At 39.6% G+C, this 24,585-nt stretch overlaps 1 protein-coding gene across 4 annotated transcripts in view; it reads right to left on the bottom strand.

The window, feature by feature from the left end:
• PTPRR (protein tyrosine phosphatase receptor type R) overlaps nucleotides 1-24,585 on the bottom strand; it is a 238,349-nt gene that overhangs the window by 13,084 nt on the left and 200,680 nt on the right. For all 4 annotated transcript variants that reach the window (XM_032347034.1, XM_032347036.1, XM_032347037.1 and 1 more), the window contains 5 exons: nucleotides 20,945-21,024; nucleotides 20,384-20,521; nucleotides 10,027-10,137; nucleotides 8,516-8,673; nucleotides 4,446-4,559 (listed from right to left, as the gene is read on the bottom strand). In XM_032347034.1, coding sequence (XP_032202925.1) covers nucleotides 4,446-4,559; nucleotides 8,516-8,673; nucleotides 10,027-10,137; nucleotides 20,384-20,521; nucleotides 20,945-21,024 — 601 coding nt within the window. The remainder of the gene's footprint in view (nucleotides 1-4,445; nucleotides 4,560-8,515; nucleotides 8,674-10,026; nucleotides 10,138-20,383; nucleotides 20,522-20,944; nucleotides 21,025-24,585) is intronic.

Genomic DNA, 24,585 nt, shown 5'->3' with positions numbered 1-24,585 from the left:
AGGGAGGCCATGCATGATTATGAAATCAACTTCCAAGTATCAATACTGCATTCTGGAATGTCCGAAGACAGATCCAGGACTGAAGGCGAGGGTGACCATAGGGATTAGGGCTGGGGACAAGGTCTGAAGAACTAATGAAGAATGAATAAGTTACAAGAGCAGAGAGGTGGGTGATCAGATTTTCTGGGGACTGTTTTCTTTTACTGGCATGAGTTGAGGATGTGGTCAATCACCTACAAACTGGAATTTTCACAGTGAAATATGACAGGAAAAAAATTAGAAACTGTAGCAAGAGGCAAGAAGCCTGGGGGAAAAGAAGTTGGATGAGGTGAAGGAAAGGAGGAAGTTTTTCTGTCTTGCTTTTCATAATAACTAGGGGGAGTGCATAGCAGAAGGAAGAGACCAAAAAAAAAAGTCTGTGTTGATCCCATGAAGGCAGGCAGGCAGGCAAAGGAAAGCCGTTTCAAAGAAGGTTTTAAAGAGAGGATCCACTTCATAAACAACAGAAGCAGCTGCTCAGAAAGAATGTATGTAGAAGAGATGTTGATTAATGACTCAGTGAAAATGATTTCCAGACACGTCTTGGCAGTAATTCAGATCCAGGGGGGTAGGGAGCCGTCAGATCAGCAGAGAAGTTTTGATATGTTTTGGAGATCCTATCAGGAATAAAAAGACAAGCCTTGTGGGGAGACCTTGGTGGTGATGGAAGGCCAAGGCTAAAATATCTGACCGTTTGCTTTAGGAAGGAAGGAGCCGATAGAGGAGGCATTGTGATATGGTTTAAAAAATGTATTTGTGATTCCATTCGGAGCTAGAGGACAATCTGGCAGACCTGACAGGGGAATGTGGCTGGGAAGGGGAAGCCAAGGGGGACTTCAGGCTGTAAGAGCAGGTCGGGGAGGGGGAGATCCGGGGAGGGTGAACAGGCAAGATTGAAGAATTAAAAAGCCAAAAAAAAAAAAAAAAAAAAGAGCAAACCAAACCCATTTTTCCCCTAGGTGTTGTTCCAAATAGGGTCAGGGATGTTGTTGGTCATCCGGGTTCGGGGTGAGCCTAGACCACGGAGGGGCCTGGTGCTTATGGACTTTCAGCACTCGCCATAAGAAAGCAGGGCGCAGGGGTATGGACCAACGTCCCCGAGGAGTTTGGGGTCCTGAGCAGGAGGCTTGTGTATGGAAGCACGAAGAAGAGGTCACTGTGGGAGCAGGTCCAGGCTGACTCGGTGCGGTCCTTTACCCTCCGACGCAAGCCCCACTTCCGGGTGAAGGGAGGCCCCCGGTCTGGAGTGAAAATCCAGACCCTATTCCAGCAGGACAGAGGGACAGTTCTGGATGGAAGGACACTAGGACAGTAATTGCAGGAGGAGAAGAAGAGATCCCTGGAGGAGATCTTATGTACAGAAAGAAAATATTTTTGGAAGCAGTTACATGTGGGGGATGGAAAGGGGAGAAGTGGGAGGGGTAGAGAGAGTATTAGAAACATGGGCTGAGGGGCGCCTGGGTGGCTCAGTGAGTTAAGACGCTGCCTTCGGCTCAGGTCATGATCTCAGGGTCCTGGGATCGAGCCCCGCGTCAGGCTCTCTGCTCAGCGGGGAGCCTGCTTCCTCCTCTTTCTGCCTGCCTCTCTGCCTACTTGTGATCTCTGTCTGTCAAATAAATAAATAAAATTTAAAAAAAAAAAAAAAAAAGAAACATGGGCTGAGCATTCTACTAAGTACGTCCTGGAGGTAATCTCATCTCTCTACTGCTGTAGCCCCGAAAGGCACATGTAAGAATACATATTGCTTCCAGTTTATGGATGCATGTTTAGGTTTCTTGCTACATATATCGAAAAAAACAGTGGGTAAACTTGACTGCATGTTTACTATGTGCCAGGAATTTATAGATTATCTCTTCCTCCTTACAACAATAGCAAGTAGATACAAGTATGACTTCCATCTTCCAGCCAAGAAAGCCTGGACATGGGGGGGTGTCTTAGAACTTGCTGAGGTCCACACAACCAGGAAAGGGAAGCCGCCATGAGGCTCACCCAGAGGCCACTGGGGGTAACTATGGCAATGAACAGCTGCTGCGAAGCCAGTCAAAACTGAGAGAAAAAGAGACAGAAGACACACTGACAAAGACTTAGAAGCCATTCCTGAAGAAGAGAAAGGACAGCAGGGCCAGGGAAAGGACAGAGGGATTTGGAAGTTTAATTTTTAGAGATAGGAGAAAATGTGTTGGTGATTTTAATAACAATGAAGACAATAAAAACACGGTACACATTAACTGAAGGTTTACTATGTGACAGATCCTACTCTAAGTGGCATATATGAGAGAATAGAGATGAACTGAATTTTTAGATCAATCGTGTGTCTCTTTTATTGAAACCCCAGGATGTAGCACATAGTAGGTGCTCAATAAATATTTGTTGGATGAATCTTTAAGGGTAACCATCTACACTTTTTGGAATCTTTGGGCTCCAGGGCTGAAGTCCAAAAGACTCAGCTCCCATGGCCTCCTTGTTTTCTCACTCCATAGCATTTATCTGTGTCTGAAATTATCCTGCTTTCTTCTTTCCTTTTTTATTGTCTGTCTCTCTCTCTACATGAGCATGTAAACCCTGGGAGAGCCAAGACTCACTCATCTTGTTCAGTGCTACACTTGTAGCATCCAGAACAATGCCTTAGGCATAGGAGGCAATTAATAACCATTTGCTGCATGAATGAAAGAAGAGAACCCACTCTTCCAGCCTTTCCAAAAAACTCCTGAATTGCAGAGCAGAGAGGCTGGCTGCCCACTAATGAGGATGGGGCATCTCTTCCTGTGCCTGTTTTCAAAGAGCATCTGTTTACTTTCTCCATCACCGACCGACTCGACTGAGAGGCTTAGTTGTGGAGGAGGGAAGATGAGAAGTTTCTGGTTTGCTTTGTTTTCAACACAGATAAACACAGGTCATCACAAAGATGATTGAACCATCTCTGTATGAAAACAACTCTTCCATCTCACACCCATTAGGATGGCTACCATTAAACAACAACAACAAACATGAAATAACAAGTGTCGGCAAAGGTGTAGAGGACTTGGAACCCTTGTGCCCTACTGTGGAAGGCAGCATGGCAGTTCCTCAAAAAATCAGAGAGAATTCCTCTATGATCCAGTAATCTCGTTTCTGGGTATGTGTCTAAAAGGATCTCGACCGCTATTTGTATGCCCACATGCATGATGGGAATTATCCACCAGAGCCAAAAGGTGGAAGCAACCAAGTTATCTATTGATGGATGAAGGGATTAAAAAAATATGATCTATACACAAAGGGAATATTATTCAGCCTTGAAAAGTAAGGACAGTCTGACACATGCTACCACATGGACGAATCTTGAGGATATTATGTGAAGGAAAATTCCAGGGTCCCGGGGGCCGGAGGGAATAGGAAGTTGTGTGAAGGGAACAGAGTTTGGCCAGATGAAAGGAGCTCTGGAGACTGGCCACACAACCCATGAAGATACTTAACACCACTAAACTAAACTGTACTGTTAATGGTTAAGATAGTAAATTTTTTTATGCGCATCTTTCCCAATTAAAAGAAGTAGATTAAAAAAAAAGATGACTTGGGGCCCCTGGGTGGCTCAGTGGGTTAAAGCCTCTGCCTTTGGCTCAGGTCATGATCCTGGGGTCCTGGGATGGAGCCCCGCATTAGGTTCTCTGCTCAGCGGGGAGTCTGTTTCCTCCTCTCTCTGTCTGCCTCTCTCCCTACTTGTGATCTCTGTCTGTTAAATAAATAAATAAAATCTTAAAAAAAAAAAAAGAAGCAATCAAATACAAAATATGGAAGATTCCATAAAAAACATTAAAAAAAAAAAGATGACTCTTGTTAGTGTGACATACGCCTCATTTTATACAATCAAGATCCTAAAGTGAATGATTCAGCGAAGTCATATGAAAATGCAGAGTAAATAAAAAGGAAGAGTGTGTAAGACAAAGAAGGAACAGTATCACCATAAATAACCTGTATTAGAGATGAGGAGGGATTAAACATAAGCTTTTGGTTTTGCACTCTTTTTTTTTTTTTTAAAGATATTATTTATTTACTTGAGAGAGAGAGCATGTGTACACGAGCATGTGTACACTGCGGAGGAGGGCAGAGCAGGAGGGAGAAGCATCCTCCTTGCTGAGCAGGGAGCCGACGCGGGGCTTCATCCCAGGACCCTGAGACCATGACCTGAGCTGAAGGCTGACGCTTAACCGACTGAGCCACCCAGGTGCTCCTGGTTTTGCACTTTTGATGGTCGGGTTGCAAATAACACTTTCTTTAATGGCTTTTTAATGTAAGATATACCTCAGCATTTTACACAGATCTCTCTAGAGGTTTAAGACTTTGGAGCCTGCGAGGGTTATGAAGTCAGGCTGATCAGATCATGGCGCTCAGATGTGACATCTCTGGTCCCCAGTCCCTCAGACACTCACCTGTCCACACGAAGCTGGCAGACAATGCTTAGCGCATCGACAACTCCTTCTTCTTTCAACTGTCGACAGCCAATGGATGTAGCAATAAAACACCCCGTTCTACCTATCCCTGCACTGGAAAGAAAAGACAAAGAATGAAAAGGTGGAGGAAAAGTAGAAAACATAGAATATATTATTTTATTTATTTATTTAGGTTTTTGACAAATTTTTTAAATTTTTATTTATTTTTAAAATTTCTTTTCAGTGTTCCAAAACTCATTGGGTTTTTGAAAATTTTAATTCCAGTATGATATTCATCTCCGGGACACAAGATAGAGATTGGACAATTCCATACAACACCCAGTGCTCCTCGCGACCAGAGTACTCCTTAACCCCCATCCCTTATCTAACCCACCTCTCCCCCATGCCTCCCCAAGAGAAAAGACAGTCTTTCAAAAGGGTACATCTAATTCCGAAACAGCAAGCCAGGCTTAGCAACAATGATGAAAGCTCTCAGGCCCAGATGACACACCTGGCCCAGAGCAACGCTTAATCTTTGATCGGTCATTGAGTTCCTTGCCGCAGGGAGAGTTGGGTGGAGGAGAAAAGAGAAAAAGCCACTGTAATTATTCTACAAAGAATAATGCAGACCTGAATTTAGGGAAGGTATAGGCACTAGAAAGGAGGAGATAGACTTAGACACATCACAGATGTGAATCTGGGGGACGGGAAGAAAGGTACTGCCTATGAGACAAAGGGAGAATTCTAGAAAAAGGGCTGATTTGGGTGCGGGGCAGGTTGTTTTTGGATATGCTGATGTTGAAGATTCCAGTGAGGGACTGAAGATTCAGCTGGGTTTGGGAGAAGGATGTAGCCAGAGGCACAAGCTTCTGAGTCATTTATATCCAGGGGATCGTTGAATAGAAACGCTATCCTATCCATCCAGGAGTCCTGGAGGGATTTGCTCATTCATCTGCCCTGGATGGTAAGTCATCACCCTAACAAGCCCTTTAACTCCCTCCCATCCCTCCTCCCTCTTCCCCTCCTCCCACCCCTCAGCGATTTCAACCACTAATAGCCTATATGCAAATTTATCTCAAATTTCCATCTAAATTCCCTAAGTTTCTTCTAAACTCTAGATTAGCATTCTATCTCTTAGCTGGAACTCTTGATGTTACTATTTTGCACTGGCTTCAGTTCAATGTATCTAAATTCAGTGTATCTAAAACAGAATTAATTATCTTTTCCCTCAATGGCATTACCAGTTAGCCACAAGTTTTCCAGCCTAGAAATCTTGGAGCCATCTCCAACATCTCCCCCCTTTCACCGCCCACATCCAATCTGTTACCAATTCTTATATTTTCCACCTCTACTGAAGCTTCTGGGATCCATGCTTTCTTTTCTATAAACTGTGCTCACGTTTTCGACATCTCCTTACTTCATGGTTAGCAGTGATCTCATTATGGTTGCCAAGTCTTGAGTCTCTTCCTGGACTAATTCACGATATACACAGCTGCTAGGTTCATCTTTCTAAAATAGGGATCTGATCATATTACTCTCTACTCAAAGACTGTAGATGCCTCCCAGTAGTTATGGGTAGTGTCTGAGCTCTCCTCTGTGGTGTCCATGACCTTGTGTAATACGAATGGGGCTAACTATCAAGCTTTTGGTCTTTCTACTGTCCTCCTTGTATCCTTTGTGCCATTTTTGTCATCTACATGAATCACTGCAAAAAATGGCTTTTATTTTCCAACTTATCTTTCTGTGTTAATGATATTCCTTCCGTCAGAAACTCTCTCATTACCAGCCTTTAAAACCACAAACATTGGTCATTTTTTAAGATCCTGCTCGACATCATTCCAACTCTTAGAAGCTTTCTTCAGTCCTCATGATTTGAATTAATAGTTTCCTTCTCGGCACTCAAATAGCATTTGTTTCTTTTCTTTCTTTCTTTTTTTTTTTTTAAGATTTTATGTATTCATTTGAGAGAGACACAGAGAGAGAGACAGAGAGAGCACAAACAGGGGAAGAGGTAGAGAGAAAAGCAGACTCTCCACCTCGCTGAGCACGAGCCGATGGGGGGGCTCAATCCAGGGACCTGGAGTTCAAGACCTGAGCTGAAGGCAGATGCTTAACTATCTGAGCCACCCAGGCGTCCCTTTGCACTTGTTTCTTACTGAATGGGAGTGCAGAGGAATTCAGAGATGGAAGGGGTCCCTTTTACTCAAGAGTCTATAAAGAGTTTATTTCATTAAAGAGACAGGATTTGAACTGTGCCCTAAATGACAGGCATTTTGGTCATGGTGAATGAGAGGGAATATTGCATGTATGAGAATGGTGTAAAGAAAGAATTGCTGTAGAGCAGGATATATGATGTGCAGTAGTGACTAGACTAGCTTGGCCTGAAAAGAAAGTTACCTTAGAGAAATGGTGGGAAACAAGACTGGGCAAGCACACTGGAGCCTAAAAGGATCTTATAGGGAAAGCTAAGAGGTTTGGACTTCGTCCTCTAAAACAGTTGTGCTTTCCTTTTTGCTGTTGTTGTTGTTGAGAATTTGATAAAACTTAGGACTTCAATGATCTCTGTAGTTATCCATAGGCCCCGGGTTAAGATATTTTGCTCTAGGCAATAGGGTGCCATTGAGAAGTGCTGAGGAGGAATTCCAAATGATGGAGGAGGATTTTGGGAACATCAGGCAAGAGAAGTGGATGGGGTAGCCTGCGCTGGGGGTGGGGCACGGGGCAGTGGGGTGTGTTTGTGCAATTAGCCGACTACTTCTAAAATACATGGATGAGGTCATTAGGGCCTGAACTTGGGTGGTTGGACAGGAAGTGATGATTATGGGAGAAGCTTTGAAGGGAAAGCCAATCTGGTGACTGATTAGATACTGAGGCTGGAGTTGAGAGAAGGGCCAAAGATAACTGTCAACATTAGATGTTGAGTGCTTGGAAAAAAGCTGCTCTTATTCTTAGAAATAGTCATCAGCAGGGGAACTGGTTTTATAGGGGAAACAGCTCGTTCATTTTAGATATCCTGAGTGATTTATGATTTTGGGTGGAGGACAGTTCCAGCCCTAAAACATGACCCATTAGGCTGTCTTTCCTCACCCCCAGGCAAAGTTTAGGATAAGGCCTAATGCTAGAAACTGGGTAATGACTCCTTTGGATATATAGATATACAGTAAATTTTACTCTTAATTAAACCACAAAGGTTCAAGGAAGAAGGAGGCTAAAGTTCCAATGTTAATTATATTTTATTTGTTACAAATATCATCAAAAGCTATCTTGCAAGGCTTATGAGTTTAAACAAAGCAACAAAAATTACTTTGACAAAGCACAAAGAATAAATAAATGACTGGTTATGTAAATTACTTTAAAGCGATTTGCTTTCGTTTGGGCACACTAAAAGGAAAAGGGGAAGGAGGTATCAGTTATGAGAGGAGAGTTTTAAGCTAGAAGTTAAGGAAGGGGCTCACCTCGGACATCCGTGGCTTTTATCTGCCTAACCTCCAATACCCACGTTCTGGTAACTACACTTTGTTCTCCTTTTGGTGAACTACCACTTACCCACTTCCCCCTTCATAAATTTATTTCCACCTTTTTTTTTTTTTTTAATGAAATCACTTTCCAAGTAGCTGACTAGTTTTTACCACGTTTGATATAATAATGCGTGTTCTCAAGATACCATCTCAAGATACCATTCAAGTACGGTTCAATAAAAAAGCCAATGACAATTTTTTAAAAACGTGCCATTCCTCCCATCAAAGAGCCTGAGGAGACTAAACAAATCGATGTATGTTTCAAGGTCGGGGGCTGAATAAAGTCTCCTGTTGCCTGAGCCATTGATGTAAAAGTGCTGTTTTCTCTACTGTGTTATCATTGTTTGCTGAAATGACCTGATACTACTGGACTTCATTTCTACAATGTAGCATCTCAATTAAAAATCAAATATGAGGATGTGAGCCAATTTCAGTAAATACTGAATTTACCAACAGAGTCACAACCAGGAAGCACCACCCAGCCTCCACCCCTTCGATGGCTTTACAGAGGATGGACCGTTGCTTCGGCAGGAAGGACAGCTCATCCCTTACCTGCAGTGGACGACCACAGGCCCCCGGCCGGTGGAAGCAAGTCTGTCTTCTTCGACATCCAGCATGAGCTGTAGAAGAGGTTGAGCACTGTCTGGAGTCTTGTGATCGGGCCATGAGGTGTACCAGTAATGCTTCACATGCTGGGTGTGACTTCCTTGCTGAAAATAGCAAGAGTCACCAAATGCCTCATTTACTTGTGGAACTAAAAGTCATCCAAACCACAATACTGAATGCCTTCTATCACTTCCAGCTTGCTGGCAACTTACTTCTGGATGGAAAAAAGACATCTAGGAGATTGCTGAAGTGCCTTTTCTACGTTGAGAAAACATGACTTTACATACAATGAGATCTTGCCTCTATTCAATGAGAAATGGATATTTACAACTGAAAAGGCATGTGAAACCTACACAATCTACACGTTTGTGACTTATTGTAATAAATAGAACGGCCATCGCAAAGGAAGCCAAGAGGGAATTGGAATACGGTGTGCTTCCTGCTCTTTGAACATTCTTGACAAGCGATGATAAACATATGAACCCACCTAGGAACACTTGATTTTATTCTTGGCCCCTACACTTGACTTTCTACATTCATCCCAAATTGCAGTTTATAGCAGCAGTGAGGTGTCCCAGGAGTACAGGAGCTATAAGGAAGGGGTCACTAAATGAGACAAGCTTTGAGGGAGGGTCCATGCACATCATCAAGTAACCCGATGCCCAGTGTGGGGGGCCCAACACGGAGTAGGCTCTCGAGGGTATGTGTTGAAATGGGTGCCTTCCTATCTCGAATTGCCCTCTAAAACCCTCAGTGAAGCTCTGCCTCTCCTCTCTGTGATGCTTCTGTTTCAGCAGTGAGGTTCTAGACGGGGTTGAGATCTTTGAGATGATTGTTCTCTAGAAGCAAAAATAATACCATGGCAATGTTCCTCAAATCTGCTGCCCGTGATTTCAATAAGATAACTTTTGGATGATGTAATGTGGTCTGGGGAAAGTCCCCATAAATTACTGTAACTCCACGTTTGGGAAGATCTCATCAACACTTCAGGCTTGTCTTGCTTCCCACAGCCACCCACAAACACAGATTTTCTCTTTCACGGTTTCTAGGCCTTACTAAAAGCTGCTTAAACCAAAGGCACGTTAAAAAACAACAACAACAACAACCAAAAAACAACACCCCCCCCAAATCGTGGTAAAATCTCTAGTATAAATCTTTAGTTAAAGACATTTGAAAGGTTAAATCAAGAATGTTTTGCTTATAGAAATGAGAAGATCACAACATCCTACTTAGTGAATTTCCTTAATGCCTACTTGTATTAAATTAATTATTCCACATACTAAGAGTAGCTTATGACAAAGAAATACATGAGGGGATGATTATCATTTCTCTTTGATCTTGACATTATTTTTTTTTAATTGAATCTGTAATACTTCTTAGGATAAATAATTTCAGAGGAGAAATGTAATCCTGTCATATCATCCACTTTGTAGATAGCGACAGCTACATAATCTTACCTTTAAGACAAGGTTTCGAACAGTGTAGTTGTCACATTCATTCACATTGATGACCAGAACCTCAACTTTCCCATATATTCCTCTCTTTTCTGGCCAGTAAAGCACACATTTCTGGAAGAGGAGAAAAAAGAACACAGCAGATAGTAATGATTTCACTGGCCTTTGAGTATTTTTCATTGAAGTATCTCAATAGTTTTTATTTAATTAATTCTAAAAATATCAAGTATTGATTTTACAAGGCTAGAAATGTACTAAAAACCACGGAATTATACATATTAAACAATTGACTTTTATGGTATGTAAATTACATCTCAATAATATTTTAAAAATGAAGTATCAATTTTTACATGTGCCTGCCAAACACTATTGCTATGAACCCCATACAAAAAGGGGGAAATTTTCCCAAAATCTGAAATGAATAATCTTTGACAAAACAGGGCAAAATATTCAGTGGAAAAAAGACAGTCTCTTTAATAAATGGTGCTGGGAAAATTGGACAGCTATATGTAGAAGAATGAAACTCGGCCATTCTCTTATACCACACACAAAGATAAACTCGAAATGGATAAAAGACCTCAATGTGAGACAGGAATCCATCAAAATCCTAGAGGAGAACATAAGCAGTAACCTCTTCGACATTGGCCACTGCAACTTCTTTCAAGATCTATCTCCAAAGGCAAAGGAAACAAAATGAACTTTTGGGACTTCATCAAGATCAAAAGCTTCTGCACAGCAAAGGAAACAGTCAACAAAACAAAGAGGAAACCCACAGAATAGGAGAAGATATTTGCAAACGACACTACAGACAAAGGTCTGATATCCAAAATCTACAAAGAACTCCTCAAACTCAACACACAAGGAACAGATAATCACATCAAAAAATGGGCAGAAGACATGAACAGACACTTCTCCAAAGAAGACATACAAATGGCTAACAGTCACATGAAAAAATGTTCATCATCTCTAGCCATCAGGGAAATTCAAATTAAAACCACACTGAGATACCACCTTATACCAGTTAGAATGGCCAAAGTTAACAAGACAGTAAACAAAATATGTTGGAGAAGATGTGGAGAAAGGGGAACCCTCTTACACTGTTGGTGGGAATGCAAGTTGGTGCAGCCACTTTGGAAAAGTGTGGAGATTCCTTAAGAAATTAAAAATAGAGCTTCCCTATGACCCTGCAATTGCACTCCTGGGTATTTACCCCAAAAATACAGATGTAGTGAAAAGAAGGGCCATCTGTACCCCAATGTTCATAGCAGCACTGGCCACAGTCGCCAAACTGTGGAAAGAACCAAGATGCCCTTCAACAGACGAATGGATAAAGAAGATGTGGTCCATATATACTATAGAGTATTATGCCTCCATCAGAAAGGATGAATACCCAACTTTTGTATCAGCATGGACGGGACTAGAAGAGATTATGCTGAGTGAAATAAGTCAAGCAGAGAGAGTCAATTTTCATATGGTTTCACTTATTTGTGGAGCATAAGGAATAACACGGAGGACACTGGGAGATGGAGAGGAGAAGTGAGTTGGGGGAAATCGGAGGGGGAGAACCATGAAAGAACTCTGAGAAACAAACTGAGGGTTTTGGAGGGGAGGGGGCTGAGAGGATGGGTGAGCCTGGTGGTGAGTATTATGGAGGGCACGTATTGCATGGAGCACTGGGTGTGGTGCATAAACAATGAATTTTGGGACACTGAAAAAATAATTAAGTTAAATAAAAAAAAAAAGAAAAAGAAAAGAAAAAAAAAACCCTGAAATGAAGAAAGAAAGTGAGAAGTTAAGAATTAAGAAATGTAAAAATCCAAGTATTAGACTTTATCATGCAATGGAATAAAAGGAATTTTTTTCACAATGACTGGGCCAAGTTACATTTCCCTGCTCCATCCAGTTCAAACATCTAATAAATCTGTGATGTGTTAGATGCCACAGAATGAAGGTTCCCTAGTAGGTAAAGAGGATGTAATGACCATTAACACACCTATGGTATTACATTTTTCAGGACTGATGGTCTTTTCACCGATAGAGTAGATTAAAATAAATGTATAACAAAATTATTATAAAAAAACCAATTTTTATAGCAGATCCTCTTTGAAGGATTTAACAAGAATAATAATAATTATATTGCAACTGTAGCATTATTAACTGGTAGTTAAAGTGCAGGCTTTGAAGCTATAGAGCATAGGTCCAGATTCTGGTTTTGCCACTTATGATTAGCTGAGAATCTGTAAGAAAGACACTTAATCTCTGTGGCCTCAATTAACTCATCACTTACTACATTAAAAGCACTCAGGATAAGGCCAGACATGCAGTAAGCATTTAAAACACATTGTTCTTCTTCTCGTTGTTCCAATTTTAGGTTTTTGATCTAAATGATTCAATCATTACTTCATTATACATTAGATCATACATTAAATATTGTATAATTATTATATCCAAGCTACATTATTAAAAGAAAAATACAAAATGAGATTCAAGCATACATACAGGCTCATAGTATGTATTATTTTGCCTTTTAAACAGCTCCAAAAAAACCCCTATGAATTCTGACTACATATCTCAATGATTAAGAAAGGGAAGTGTGAAAGTTGATGTTCTATTTCAAGTGCCCAGAGAAGCAATGTTAACTTTTGTTTAAATAGAACTTATCATTTTCTTGCAAACACACATGCACATTTATAGAGAAATTCCTTCACATTTAGAGAGAAATTGCCCGCAGTCAGGACCTTTTAATCCTTGGGACACTTGTTTTTTGACATCCAAGGTCAAAGGCATAGGACCACACTTGGAAAAAAATCGGAACTTACAGATTCAAAAGAGCAGCACAAGAAAGAATCACAAACTTACAGAACTGATGGAAAAGACATGTAAAGTATCAGAAACATACCCCGGGGAGTCTATCATGCTAAGTGCTAGCCCCACTACATTCTAGAGCCAGGATGGAATCCCTGTTTCTTTTATCCATTACAATAAAAACACATTTGCATCCTCTGAGTTCCTGGTCCTTTTCCAAACAAAGTAAATCATTTTCACCTCTAGTTACATGCCACCCCACACCCAAGACCGGCAGGCGATAGGGCTGAAGGCATAACTCTGGCTGACATAACATTAACATTAAGAAAAAAAAAAAAAAAACCCTTTTACAAATAAAGCAATTTATTTCTCTCCTCATTTAGCAGTGCCAAGTGTCTCAAATTTCCCAGGTTTGTTAAAGAGAATCATACTAACCAATTTGCCTGGTTTCTTTCAATGAAGCATCAATTATTTCGCTGTGAGACCCGAGCTATTGTGTATCTTAAAACCCATGCCTCCTGGATGAATCCAAGAAGAGTGACAAAGAATCTTGAAAAAGGTATTGAACAAAGAAAGAGGCATTCAGCGGTCCAGCAGTCTGGCATACGTGCCCCATTGTCCCGATGAGCCCCAGAGCAGCAGGCCCCTCTTTGGAAAGGTGGCTCTTGAAACCGGTAGGAAAAAGCTGCAAGGCAGGAGCTCAAAGCCTGCACCCTGACTCTTAACAATCCTCGAACAGGCTTGTGCACCTACTTGATAAATGGAAGCGCGGCTCGGTTCTCTCAAGCTTGCCGGGGCCCTCTTGAATGTTTTTCTTGACTCTTTACCAAAAATGCAATTGGCAGTCGGCTCCCAGTAGACAATGCAATGTGACTTGTTCATTCAAACAACCCTTAATTAGCATCCCATCTCCTTTCCGAGATACAATAGCTTATTTTTACACACTGAATACATTTTTCCCCCTTTTAGGAGCACATAGAAAAAGAGACCAGATAAGTGTGGGTGCTTTTCGAATGTGAGGTGGGGGAGAGCTGCAAATGCAGTTGTTTAAAGAGCACAAGTTCACGTTCGAATTATTTTTGTGAACAGCTTTTTAGGGGTTCTTTATTGCAGCGCTAACAATGATCTGAAAGGCAGAAAATGCAAGGAAGGAAAATGCTCTCTTACAGATAATATTGTGAAACCCCACTAATTGTAGGTAATTCAAGAAAGCATGCTATCTCGCAGAATATAACCCCAAATTATCACTATTCTTTGCTAACTGGGCTGATCCTTCCAGCGAAATTATCTATTAATTCCAAAAATTCATAATTTGGAGGAAAAAAGAGGTTTTCAGAGGCTCATGTGTCTCTTGTACAAATAAGTAATTAGTGAACCCTGACTGTAAAGATTCTGGTCATCAACCAATTCTTCATAATTAGTGGTTTATTATTGCAAAGCAATGCAAACTCCTATATTTTTTGATCTTTCTTTTTTTTTGTTTGACCATCCCTCTCACTTCCACCACATTGGGGCTATTTGTGTACAGGGAGGAAGGCGGTCCAGCCAGTAGTTTAGTTGCCTGGAAAAAAAAAATCTATTTTTAAGTTACTTTCTTTTTGAATTCTATGCATTTAAAATAAAAAAGATTTTGCTCTCTGAGCTAAAGACACATGTCATCACATAGAGGCTCTAAAATAAAAAGATGGTCAATTTCATTTGGGTTCCATTAGCACGTGAGAGCTATAGGATGGGTCAGATTGCCTACGGTTAGTATAGTAACTTTCATTCCTGGTGTTCCAACTGAATATTACCAACGCAGGTGTAGCGATTTATTATTACAATTACCTTCACCAACATATCACTTAATCCCTTCCACAATCATTTGAATTGGGTATACCGGGTACACAGTTATTTTTATTATTATTATTATTATTATTATTTATCATGTGACAGCAGAGGAAATGGAAGTTCAGGTGTTCTGTAGGAGTCTCTGGGAAAGTTCCCTTGGGAACTAAAACTCTCAATGCCAATATCATTTTAAAAATTTAACTTTCTGGGCGCCTGGGTGGCTCAGTGGGTTAAAGCCTCTGCCTTCGGCTCAGGTCATGATCCCAGGGTCCTGGAATCAAGCCCTGCATCAGCTCTCTGCTCAGCAGGGAGCCTGCTTCCTCCTCCCTCTCTCTCTGCCTGCCTCTCTGCCTACTTGTGATCTCTATCTGTCAAATAAAATAAAAATAAAAATCCTAAAAAAAAAAAAAAGAAAAATTTAACTTTCTATCTTTGATATCCATTGTCTCTGAACCAACCCAACTTTGCTGTGGCATTAACCAGAGGCTTTCCTTCCTTGTGTGTAGGAGGCTCGTGCTCATGCAACACAATATTCTCAGGCCACTCTCCTACTCGCTCAGTACTTCTGTTACTATCTGCCGAGCTGTGCGTGTTCACCAGTGGGAAGTCACTGTCAAATCTTCTTATGGCAATTGTAACTCATTAGTGAAGCCTGGTAATTTAATTCTACATAAATTAATGAAACAGGAAGGTGCAGAGAAAAAGGGAATTGTTCTAGGAAATAATTGTACAAGTTAAATAAGTTTTTCACTGGGAAAAAAAGGACTCAGTAGAAAAAACTGTAGTCCAATCAGGTATAGGCGACAATGATAAAAGAGCAAATTTTAAAAATTATGCAGGATTCTGCATGCATAATTCCTTTACAAACTTTTCTGTGTTCTCTCTCATTATAAAGAAACTGAAATGGGAAATTTTGATTTATGTATAATTTCATAAATTTAAAATAAATTTTGATTTGGTGTATAAAGGTCATGATTTACATAAGCTGTATGATCTAGAACTCTAGTCTCTAACAAAACCAAACAAACAGAGTCCTATGAAAAAAAATGAAAAATTGTAGTGTGAACAAATGCACATGTCTTAAGATAAAAGAAAGCATTAGGGTCCTGTTGTTGTTTTTGTGATTTTTTTCCCCCACTAACTTTTTTTTGCTAATTGTGCCAAATAAGAGGGTTTCTAGCTATAGTTAGAAGTAAAGCAGGCTACCGCAATTGAATAAAACCTAACAAATTAAAAATTAATTAAGGTGTGGTTGTATTTGGAATATAAGCATGTCTGAAAGGACAGGTGAGTAATTTTGCTTGAGAGATGTGAGCCTCTGAATTTGGGGCCACCCTTAATTGCTTGGGCAGTACAAGCATAGGAAATGGGAATGAGAGATTAGCTGTCCAGCATTGCTAGGCAGTGCTAGGCCCGGCTACCTCTCTAAGATATTCTAATAGCTAATTCTGGTCCTCCGGGAAAGCTGAAAGCTGGTCCACAGGCTCTGCTGTCTATCTGCCAGCCTGGCCTTCAACATTACCTTCCTTGACCTTGTCTGGACAGACAGCCAAGTTTGAGACTTGGTTTACTTGTTTTGTTTTTTGTTGTTTTTTTCATTCTTGGTACAGGTATACCTCGTATCGTGCTTCACTTTATGTTCTTTGTAGATCCTGCATTTTCTACAAATTGAAGGTCTGTGGCAAGCCTGCCCGGAGACTCCTTTCCTTCCTGGAGTTTATTGGCACCATTTTTCCAACAGTTTTTGCTCACTTCATGTCTCCATGTCCCATTTTGGTAATTCTCACATCTTTTCAAACTTTTTCATTATTATTACATTCCTTAAAGGTGATCTGTGATCAGTGATCTTTGGTGTTCCTATTGTCATTGTTTTGGGGTTCCATGAACTATGCCTTTCTAAGACCATGAACTAAATCGTGACGTGGGTGAGTTCTGAGTGCTCCACTGACTGGCCATTGTCTGTGTCTCTCTGTCTCCCGGGGCTTCCCTATCCCCTGAGACACAACAGAATCCCAGTGAGGTCAGTTAATAATCCTACAATGGCCTCTTGGTGTCCGTGTGAACGCTTTCAGTCAAAACTAGTAATGATGGAGCTTGTGAGGAAGGTACATGGAAAGTCGAGATAGGCTGAAAGCTCGGCCTCCTGAACATTTGCCACGTTGTGAATGCAGGGGTAAAGTTCTTGAAGGAAATTAAAAGTGACACACCAGTGAACACATGAATGATAAGAAAGAGTAAAAACCCTATTGGTGATAGGAGAATGCTGGGATTATGAAATAAGAACTTGGCAATTAGTCATTTATTTATTAGAAAGTAGAAAGGTTCATGAAAATATAAAGCCTGGGAATTTCTAAAGATAACTCCAACTTCATTTTTGGGGGAGGAAATGATTTTTGTCTATTTCAAACAATGACGCTCAACACAATTGAAAGTTGGCACATTTTTGGTAAACAGCATTTTCCTGGTAGTGTGGAGCTTACTGCATATTTCTTTTGAGCCAAGCTTCTCAGTATCATTTTGATCTACAAAACATCAAAGTTTCCTCTATGGAGTTATATTTACATCATGGAGGGTCTGGACAGAAAGGAATTTTTAATTTTAATTTAATGAGTAAGGCATGCTACTCAGATCGAAAGAATGTTTCGAAATGTGGTGTGAGTTCTGGGTTATCACTGTCTCTCATTCCTTGCTAGGTCTGTTCTTCTGTTTTTTGGCTTCTATGGCTGCTACTGAGAAGCCATTTGTTAGTTACTCTGTTGTTAAAATCATCTCTGCAGTGTTTTTTATTTTCCTAGTTGTATCTAGTAGTGGATTTATTTTTACTTACTAGCCCAGAATTTATGGTGATTCTCAAATTTGACAGCTCATGTTTCTTATCCCTTCTGGAAAATCTCTGGCCACTATTTCCTCAAGTATTGCTTCTTTTCTTATATTCTCTTTGTTCTTCTTCTAAAATATTCATTTTATATACATTGGACATTTACATACTGCCCTGTAGGTCTTAAATTTTCTTTCATATTTTTGGTCATTTCAGTCTTGTGGGTAATTTCTTTAGCTCTATTTGCATTTCGGTCATTATTTTTACTCAGCTGTGTCTGGCCTGTTATCACACCTGTCTAATGAGGTGTTCTTTTTAAAATTTAATATCTCTATAATATTTATTTCTAGGACTCTGGTTTGTTTTTACATCTTCCTAGTCTTTTTTGGCAGTAATTTGTTCCCCTGTCAAGTTTTTAATCTTATAATTTGTGCGCTTAATTATATAAAAAAAGCATGTATTTATAGTTTCTATTATTTTCATTTCTCGTAGGTCTACTTTACTTACTTGTTGTTTCTTCTGATTTTTCCTTATGTTGTTTATTTACTTGTGTTGTCTCATAATTTTGACTTGTGAGCTTATGTTTGGCTAGGCTGTTTCTGTTGAAATTCTCTGACGTAAATCCCGAGAGTGTATGTATCCAGAAAGCTTTTACCTTTGTTTCTGTAAAGTGCCACAGAGTGTTATCAATCAGGATTACTTTCTATATTAATTGTTCAACTTGGCGTTTCCTGGTTTTTGAATGGTGAGTACCAGAGAGACCCTTTGTATCTATCCCTCGAGAAGACCAGATTTAGATGGACTGATTTCCTGTTACGGTCCTATTTTGGAAGGCAGGTTTATTTTTGTGGTTCACCTTTTTACTGAAGGCACAGCCTTTGCAGGAGCGCTCTCTGTGGAAGGTCTCCATTCCAGCTCCTGGCTCCTGCAAGCCCAAGGCTTTGTCTCCAGTTCTTGTATTGTCATTAAAGCCCAAGTAAGCCATAATTCTCTGGCTTTATGCCTTTATTCAGTTTTTGACTGCTGGGATTTTTTCCCCCCAAGCTCTGTTAGGCACGCTATTTTTATTTTACTATTTTATCTGAAAAACATCAAAGTTTCCACTGTAGTATTATATTTATATCATGGAAGCTCTGGGCAAAAAGGAATTTTTAATTTTAATAATGAGTAATACAGTCTATTCAGATCTAGGAAATGTTACTATATTCTATCTTATATTTTATGCTATTTTAAATTTTATCTAGTATGACTAGTTTTGTGATGGGAGGTTTTTCAGATTATCCTAGCCTGTTTGTATGCAGGAATGGATATATACAGAGAATACACTTTAAATTTGAACAGTCGGTTTTGAGTAGGTAAAATAAAGGCAGAGTGTCATGGATATCAAACAACTGTGCAGGAATTATCAGTTCCCTGATGTGTTGATATACTGATATGGGTGAAACAGCTGAGAATATTAGAGGCTATTTTTATTATGCCACCTCAGGTTTTCTTTCTTTCTTTCTTTTTTTTAAGATTTTATTTATTTATTGGGCAGACAGAGATCACAAGTAGGCAAAGAGAGAGGAGAAAGCAGGCTCCCTGTTGAGCAGAGAGCCCGATGCGGGGCTTGATCCCAGGACCCTGGGATCATGACCTGAGCCAAAGGCAGAGGCTTTAATCCACTGAGCCACCCAGGCGGCCCCCACCTCAGGTTTTCATATAAGATTCATAGAAACATATTTATTCAGTAAGCTATATAGTTAGTTAAGTAGATAGCTTCATCTTCTGGCCCCAAATACACTTTTTTCTAGGATAGATTCAGGGGAAAAAATCCTTTATCTATTGTAGCAAAAATGAAAGAGGGCAACAAGCTTTACAAAACTTATAAATTGCTGCTTGTGAGCCTGGATTTTCTTGATTAGTACAAGATTATAGTATACTTAAGGGTTATAACTCACCAAAAAGGCATAAGGGAAAGCTCAGTTTTCTTAAACTCTTATTGTCATTGTGAGGCTCTGATACAGTAATTTTGATAAGCAAGCAAACACAAATGCTGACTAAAATCAGACTGTAAATTATTCCAATAAGATGTCCTAAAATGTAAGCAGTACATAGCACCCTTTGGGAATTACAAAATTCTGTTTTTATGATGTAAAGGTCTGAATGAATGTTTTGTAATCTAGACCCTTAGGAAAGACTGCTAGTATGGAAACGGAACCTAAATTTATCTCCTTGGATTTCTTATTACAAAGATATTGAAAAACTTGCTTGGCTTTTGTAACTTCCTTCCAATTTTTCTTTCAAATCTCCCTTGCTTAGGGGGCTTCATTCCTCCCGCCCTATATAATACAAGAGCATATTCCTCCCTTCTCATCCCTCCTACAGCTCAGCACACCCAATCTTCTTATCCTACCTACCTTGGTCCCCCTATACAATTTACTCTTTCTAATTGCTACGGTTTTATGAATTTATTATGTTTATTGTTTTTCAATCTGTCTTCCCCATTAGAAAGTTAAAACCTACCAATGGCAGACATCTCTGTGTGTTTTGTTTGCTAACATATTACCAACAACTAAAGCAGTATCTGTCACACCATAAGTGCTCAAAAATGATTTGAGGTATGAATGAGTGATTTTTTAAAATTTCCCTGCTTATAAATCAGAGTGATAATGCAGAGCCCCTCATTTCCTAACAGAGATATGTGGGATATGTGAGATAAATGTATGCCAAGTGTATTGATTCTTCTGATAGAAAGCTGCCACTCACACAGGGACAACAATGACCATTCTCAGAAGCATGAAGTGAACATGTCTTTAAATTTCCATCTTCAACGTGTAGTTAAGTACAAGGCAATTTTCCTTTTACAATAGCTCTTCCATGGCAACAGAAAATTTATAACATTCACTCCTGGGGGAAAGGCCATACCTCATTTTTTTCCTTGAGTTTTGTGATCATGACAATCACGGGACTGTCTTCCTGCCAAACCATCTGCCAGAAATCATTCACAGTGTTGATCATGGGGCCCTGGGTGGCGATGAATGCTTTCTCTTTGCCACTGTAGCCCTGGTGTGAGTAAAGAGACAGAAATATTGGACTTGAAATTCATGCCTTGCCCTGAAAGTTTAGAACAAGTTCAGAACAAAACGGTCCAAAACAACACAAGTGTTCATGGCTTCACTGATTCTAGCACAATCCATCTGGCTGTTCTCCCAAGTCAAGCATGGCACACAGTAGTGAGGGCCATGATGCCCGGTTCTCACTGGAGAACCCCCCAGCACCTAGACCTGCAGCCAGAGACACACAGGAAAGGAAGGCTCGAGGTAAAGGACCCGCTACCAGTGTCGATTATGACTAAACAAACGAGAAAGGTTGCTAGTAACCGAGTTAAATCAAAATTAATCCACTCTGAGGGGAAAACCACCGCCAACAATTCCACATAGTAAGTCAACATGCTCATCAGAAAGATATTTTTATTTACTTACTTACCCGAATATAATTAGCATTAATGTAGGTGCTCAAAGAATCAGTTACATTTTTTGGTCTCAAACACACTCTGCTGAGGGGATCTAATGAAGAAAACAAGAAGGAATGCTTTAGACAGACCTACTCTTTTTAAAGCTCCTTAGAACACCAGTAACTACATAGCACACTTGTGAATTTATATACTGACCATCTGGCTTGTGTCAGTGTTTGTTGCTGATGTGTCTGTGTGTCTGTCTTTTGATACAACTGTGTGCACTGAGGGACAATTGGGTCCATCTTGGTCCCTGTCCCTTAACACAAATCTTGCCCATAAGCTTGAGATATTGAGTTTACTCATCATGTTATTTTTTGTGGCTTTCTGATTCTTGACCCCATTTCTTATTTATGCTCCTTTTTCTGTTCTTTGGGATTTGGAATTTGTACCAGATTTTCTTACTCACTTCACACTTCTCTTCTGTCCAATAAAAACACTTGGTCTGGCTCGAATCCCCTCTCCCTAAAGAAGCTGTCTTTAGTTACCATTTGTCCACCTACAGCAGGAAAATCTGATATTAGGTAGATTGTTATAGTGCTAAGAACATTGTCTTAACTCTTCAAATCACTTTCTGTCAAGAAGTTGAAAGGCTCTTTGCAAACCACGGTGTTACGGAAAATATGGTAGTTATTTCTACCAATGTTTATATAAATGAATTAAGGCCAAATCATCCCTTTATGATTTCTTTAGTCTGACACACTCCGAGCCTCTTAAAGGTAAAGACAGAGATTTTTTTCATTTTATCCAAGACTCAGTGTCTAGGATGGTGCTTATATGAATAGCAGACATTTAATATTTGTTTATTGCATTGATTTAGATGGTTAAAAAATGTTCCATTATTTAAGAAGTCAGTTCTAGGCATTCCTCTCTAGTAATTGTTTTATTACTGCTTTTCTCTAGACTGGCAAACTTGAGAGAGTTTATCAATACCCACTGTTCTTACCTCCACCTCTACAATTCGGTCCTCCTTGTGTACACCCCAGTCTATCCTAACCTTAGTTTAATGCCGAGACTCCTCGGCATTACTGATGCCACCAATGACTCTTGTTAAGCTAAACCAAATAAGCCTACTGTGCTACTTTTTTCATGTTTTATTTTAATATTTACCATCTTATATTTTAAGTACTTCAATTTTTACCTGCTTTCAATGAATTGTACTGAACCCCTTGAAGGAAAAAATTATATTTAATTAACTTTTTTTTTTAAACTAACTTTTGTATCCTTTGTGATTTCTACCTGGTATGTGGTTCATAGAGTGTTTAATATCAGAATTCATTTCTATTAGAGTTGAAACACTGTTTTTGACTTTCTAGATTCCTTTTGTTAGCAAAGGGGACTGGAAAATTGTTCGCCCCTTTTCAGTATCCGCTATTAGAAGTTTCCACAAGAGCCCTATACCAGTGAGACTTGAAAAGAAGCCCACTCCCTTCAGTTTTTATAAGGCCTACCATGTATACGATTTATTGAGAACTCAGCCCTATAAACTGCTTAGAAGCAGGTTCCCTGTCAAGCTAAACTTAGCTTGGAAATTGGTAGTTTGTAAGTCTTCCAAGCATTTAGAGGTTTCCAAAAACTTTTTAAACAAGAATGCACCATAGGACTGACTAAGGGAAAACTGTCACTCTAATCAAAGCTTTTTAACCTTTTTAATGTTAGATTAGACTAATAAAAAAAGCTGATGATTTAAAAAAAATCCAAAACTTTATCATCATTATTTTCATATTACTGTTATAAATGTATTCATTTTATGCATTTTAAGTCAATATGTGTATTTTAAGTCTATATTTTGGTCAAATTCACCTTTTATCAGGACAGATATTTCTGGACTACATGTTAAATATTTAGCATGCCACAATAACAATCCCAACACTGACCAATTCTTCTTCCTTCTCCTCTGCTCCTCCCCTTTTATTTCCTTCCTTCCCTCCTCTTGCTTTCTTCCTCTTTCTTCCCCCTTTTCACTCCCTCCCCCCTTCTCTCTTATTCCTTCTCTTTCTTCTGCTCTCTTTCCTGTTTCTTTTTTCTTCTCAACAGATTATTGAACACATATAGATTTAGCGTATAGAACACACGAAATTTCCCCATCTGGCCTCTTCAAAATACCTCTGGCAATTTAACTCTTTCTATTTAACAGAAAAAGTTGTACCTGGATCCTGATATCCTTTAATTTTTTTTTAAAAGATTTAAAAATTTATTTGAGAGAGAGAGTGTGTGAGGGGGAGGGGCAGAGGGAGAGGGAGAAAGAAACTCACACCAGGCATGGAGCCTAACAGTGGGCTCGATCTAACAACCATGAGATCACAACCTGAGTCAAAACCAAGAGTCAGACCTTTAACCGACTGCATGACCCAGGCACCTCTGGATCCTGATATTCCGACTGCCATCTTACCAGATTTTGTCAAAGGTTATTCTGCTCCAATGATTTCTTCTCTGGGTAGAAAAGCATTTGAGGTTTGGAGTCAGGAGGAGAAGTATTCGATGAAAGACGTGCTTATACTGCTAGTGTATCCCTGGGCATAGGCAGAGGATGAGAGGAATAGCATAGTTTCTCTAGATGAATTCAAGATAAGTGGGAAATATGAGGAAGGCTCCACCTTCCAGGTGACTGGGAGTCACTTTCAGTTTGTTGCAGGAGAGAGAAGACTCCAGGCTTGCATTATCCAATATGGCGCCACTAGCCACATGTAGCTAACGTTAAATTAATGCAAATAAAATAAAACTTAAAAATCAGTTCCTCAGGTGCACTGGCTAAACTTCGCATGCTCCATTGCTACACATAGCTAATGGCCATCATATTGGAGATACAGAGCGTTTCCTTCACTCTACAGGGTTTTGACAGTGCTGATCTTAGCAATGCAAGATGGCAATTATATGGAAACTCCCTTTTTAAAATCCATGTGAAAATTATAAGAGAAAAAAGAGCACTTAAATAGTCTGCTTTTGAAACTGTAAAGTTTTCTTTCCCCATTAATGTTACTATTTTCTGGAATTGGTTGTGGGGTTAATGATTGATGCATGCTCAGTTAGGTGGCAGGAGAGGAGAAACTAACATTAGATGGAGGCTCACTAGTAGTGGGAACCTCTCTTTTCACATATGATTACTTAATTCTCTCCACAGCCCTATGTAGCAATATTATTATCACTATCTTTAGGGATGAAGAAAGGATGGTGCAGAAAGATTAAGTTGTCTTCCATAAACTATAAATGCTCCTTGCCAAGGTAGGGAGGCAAGTCTAACTCCAATATTTTGTTTGAGCCATACAACTTGTTGCCTTAATGAGTGGCTCACTTATTTGCATATCTACTCTGTTCTGGGCACTTAACAGAATAGGAAATATAAGTAAGAAATATTACCAGATTTTAGATTTTTAAATATGAAGTGATGGCCAAAGTAATTAGGGTTTAATTAGTAGAGTTCTTTGATTTCATCTATATTGTTTTATATTTCTATATATAAATTGTCAGCATGGAATAAATATACATGAAATTTGTTATTATACTTCATTGTGCAAAAAATTTCATAATGATGTATGATTAGTTTTTTTTTCCCATTGCTTTTATGATTTAGGACATAGACCTATTTTCATCACTAATATTTGTGTTTTGTTGC

This window comes from Mustela erminea, chromosome 6 (genome assembly GCF_009829155.1).
Source record: "Mustela erminea isolate mMusErm1 chromosome 6, mMusErm1.Pri, whole genome shotgun sequence".
Classification (NCBI taxonomy): Eukaryota; Metazoa; Chordata; class Mammalia; order Carnivora; family Mustelidae; genus Mustela; species Mustela erminea.
This window is presented reverse-complemented; position numbering and strand designations above follow the sequence as displayed.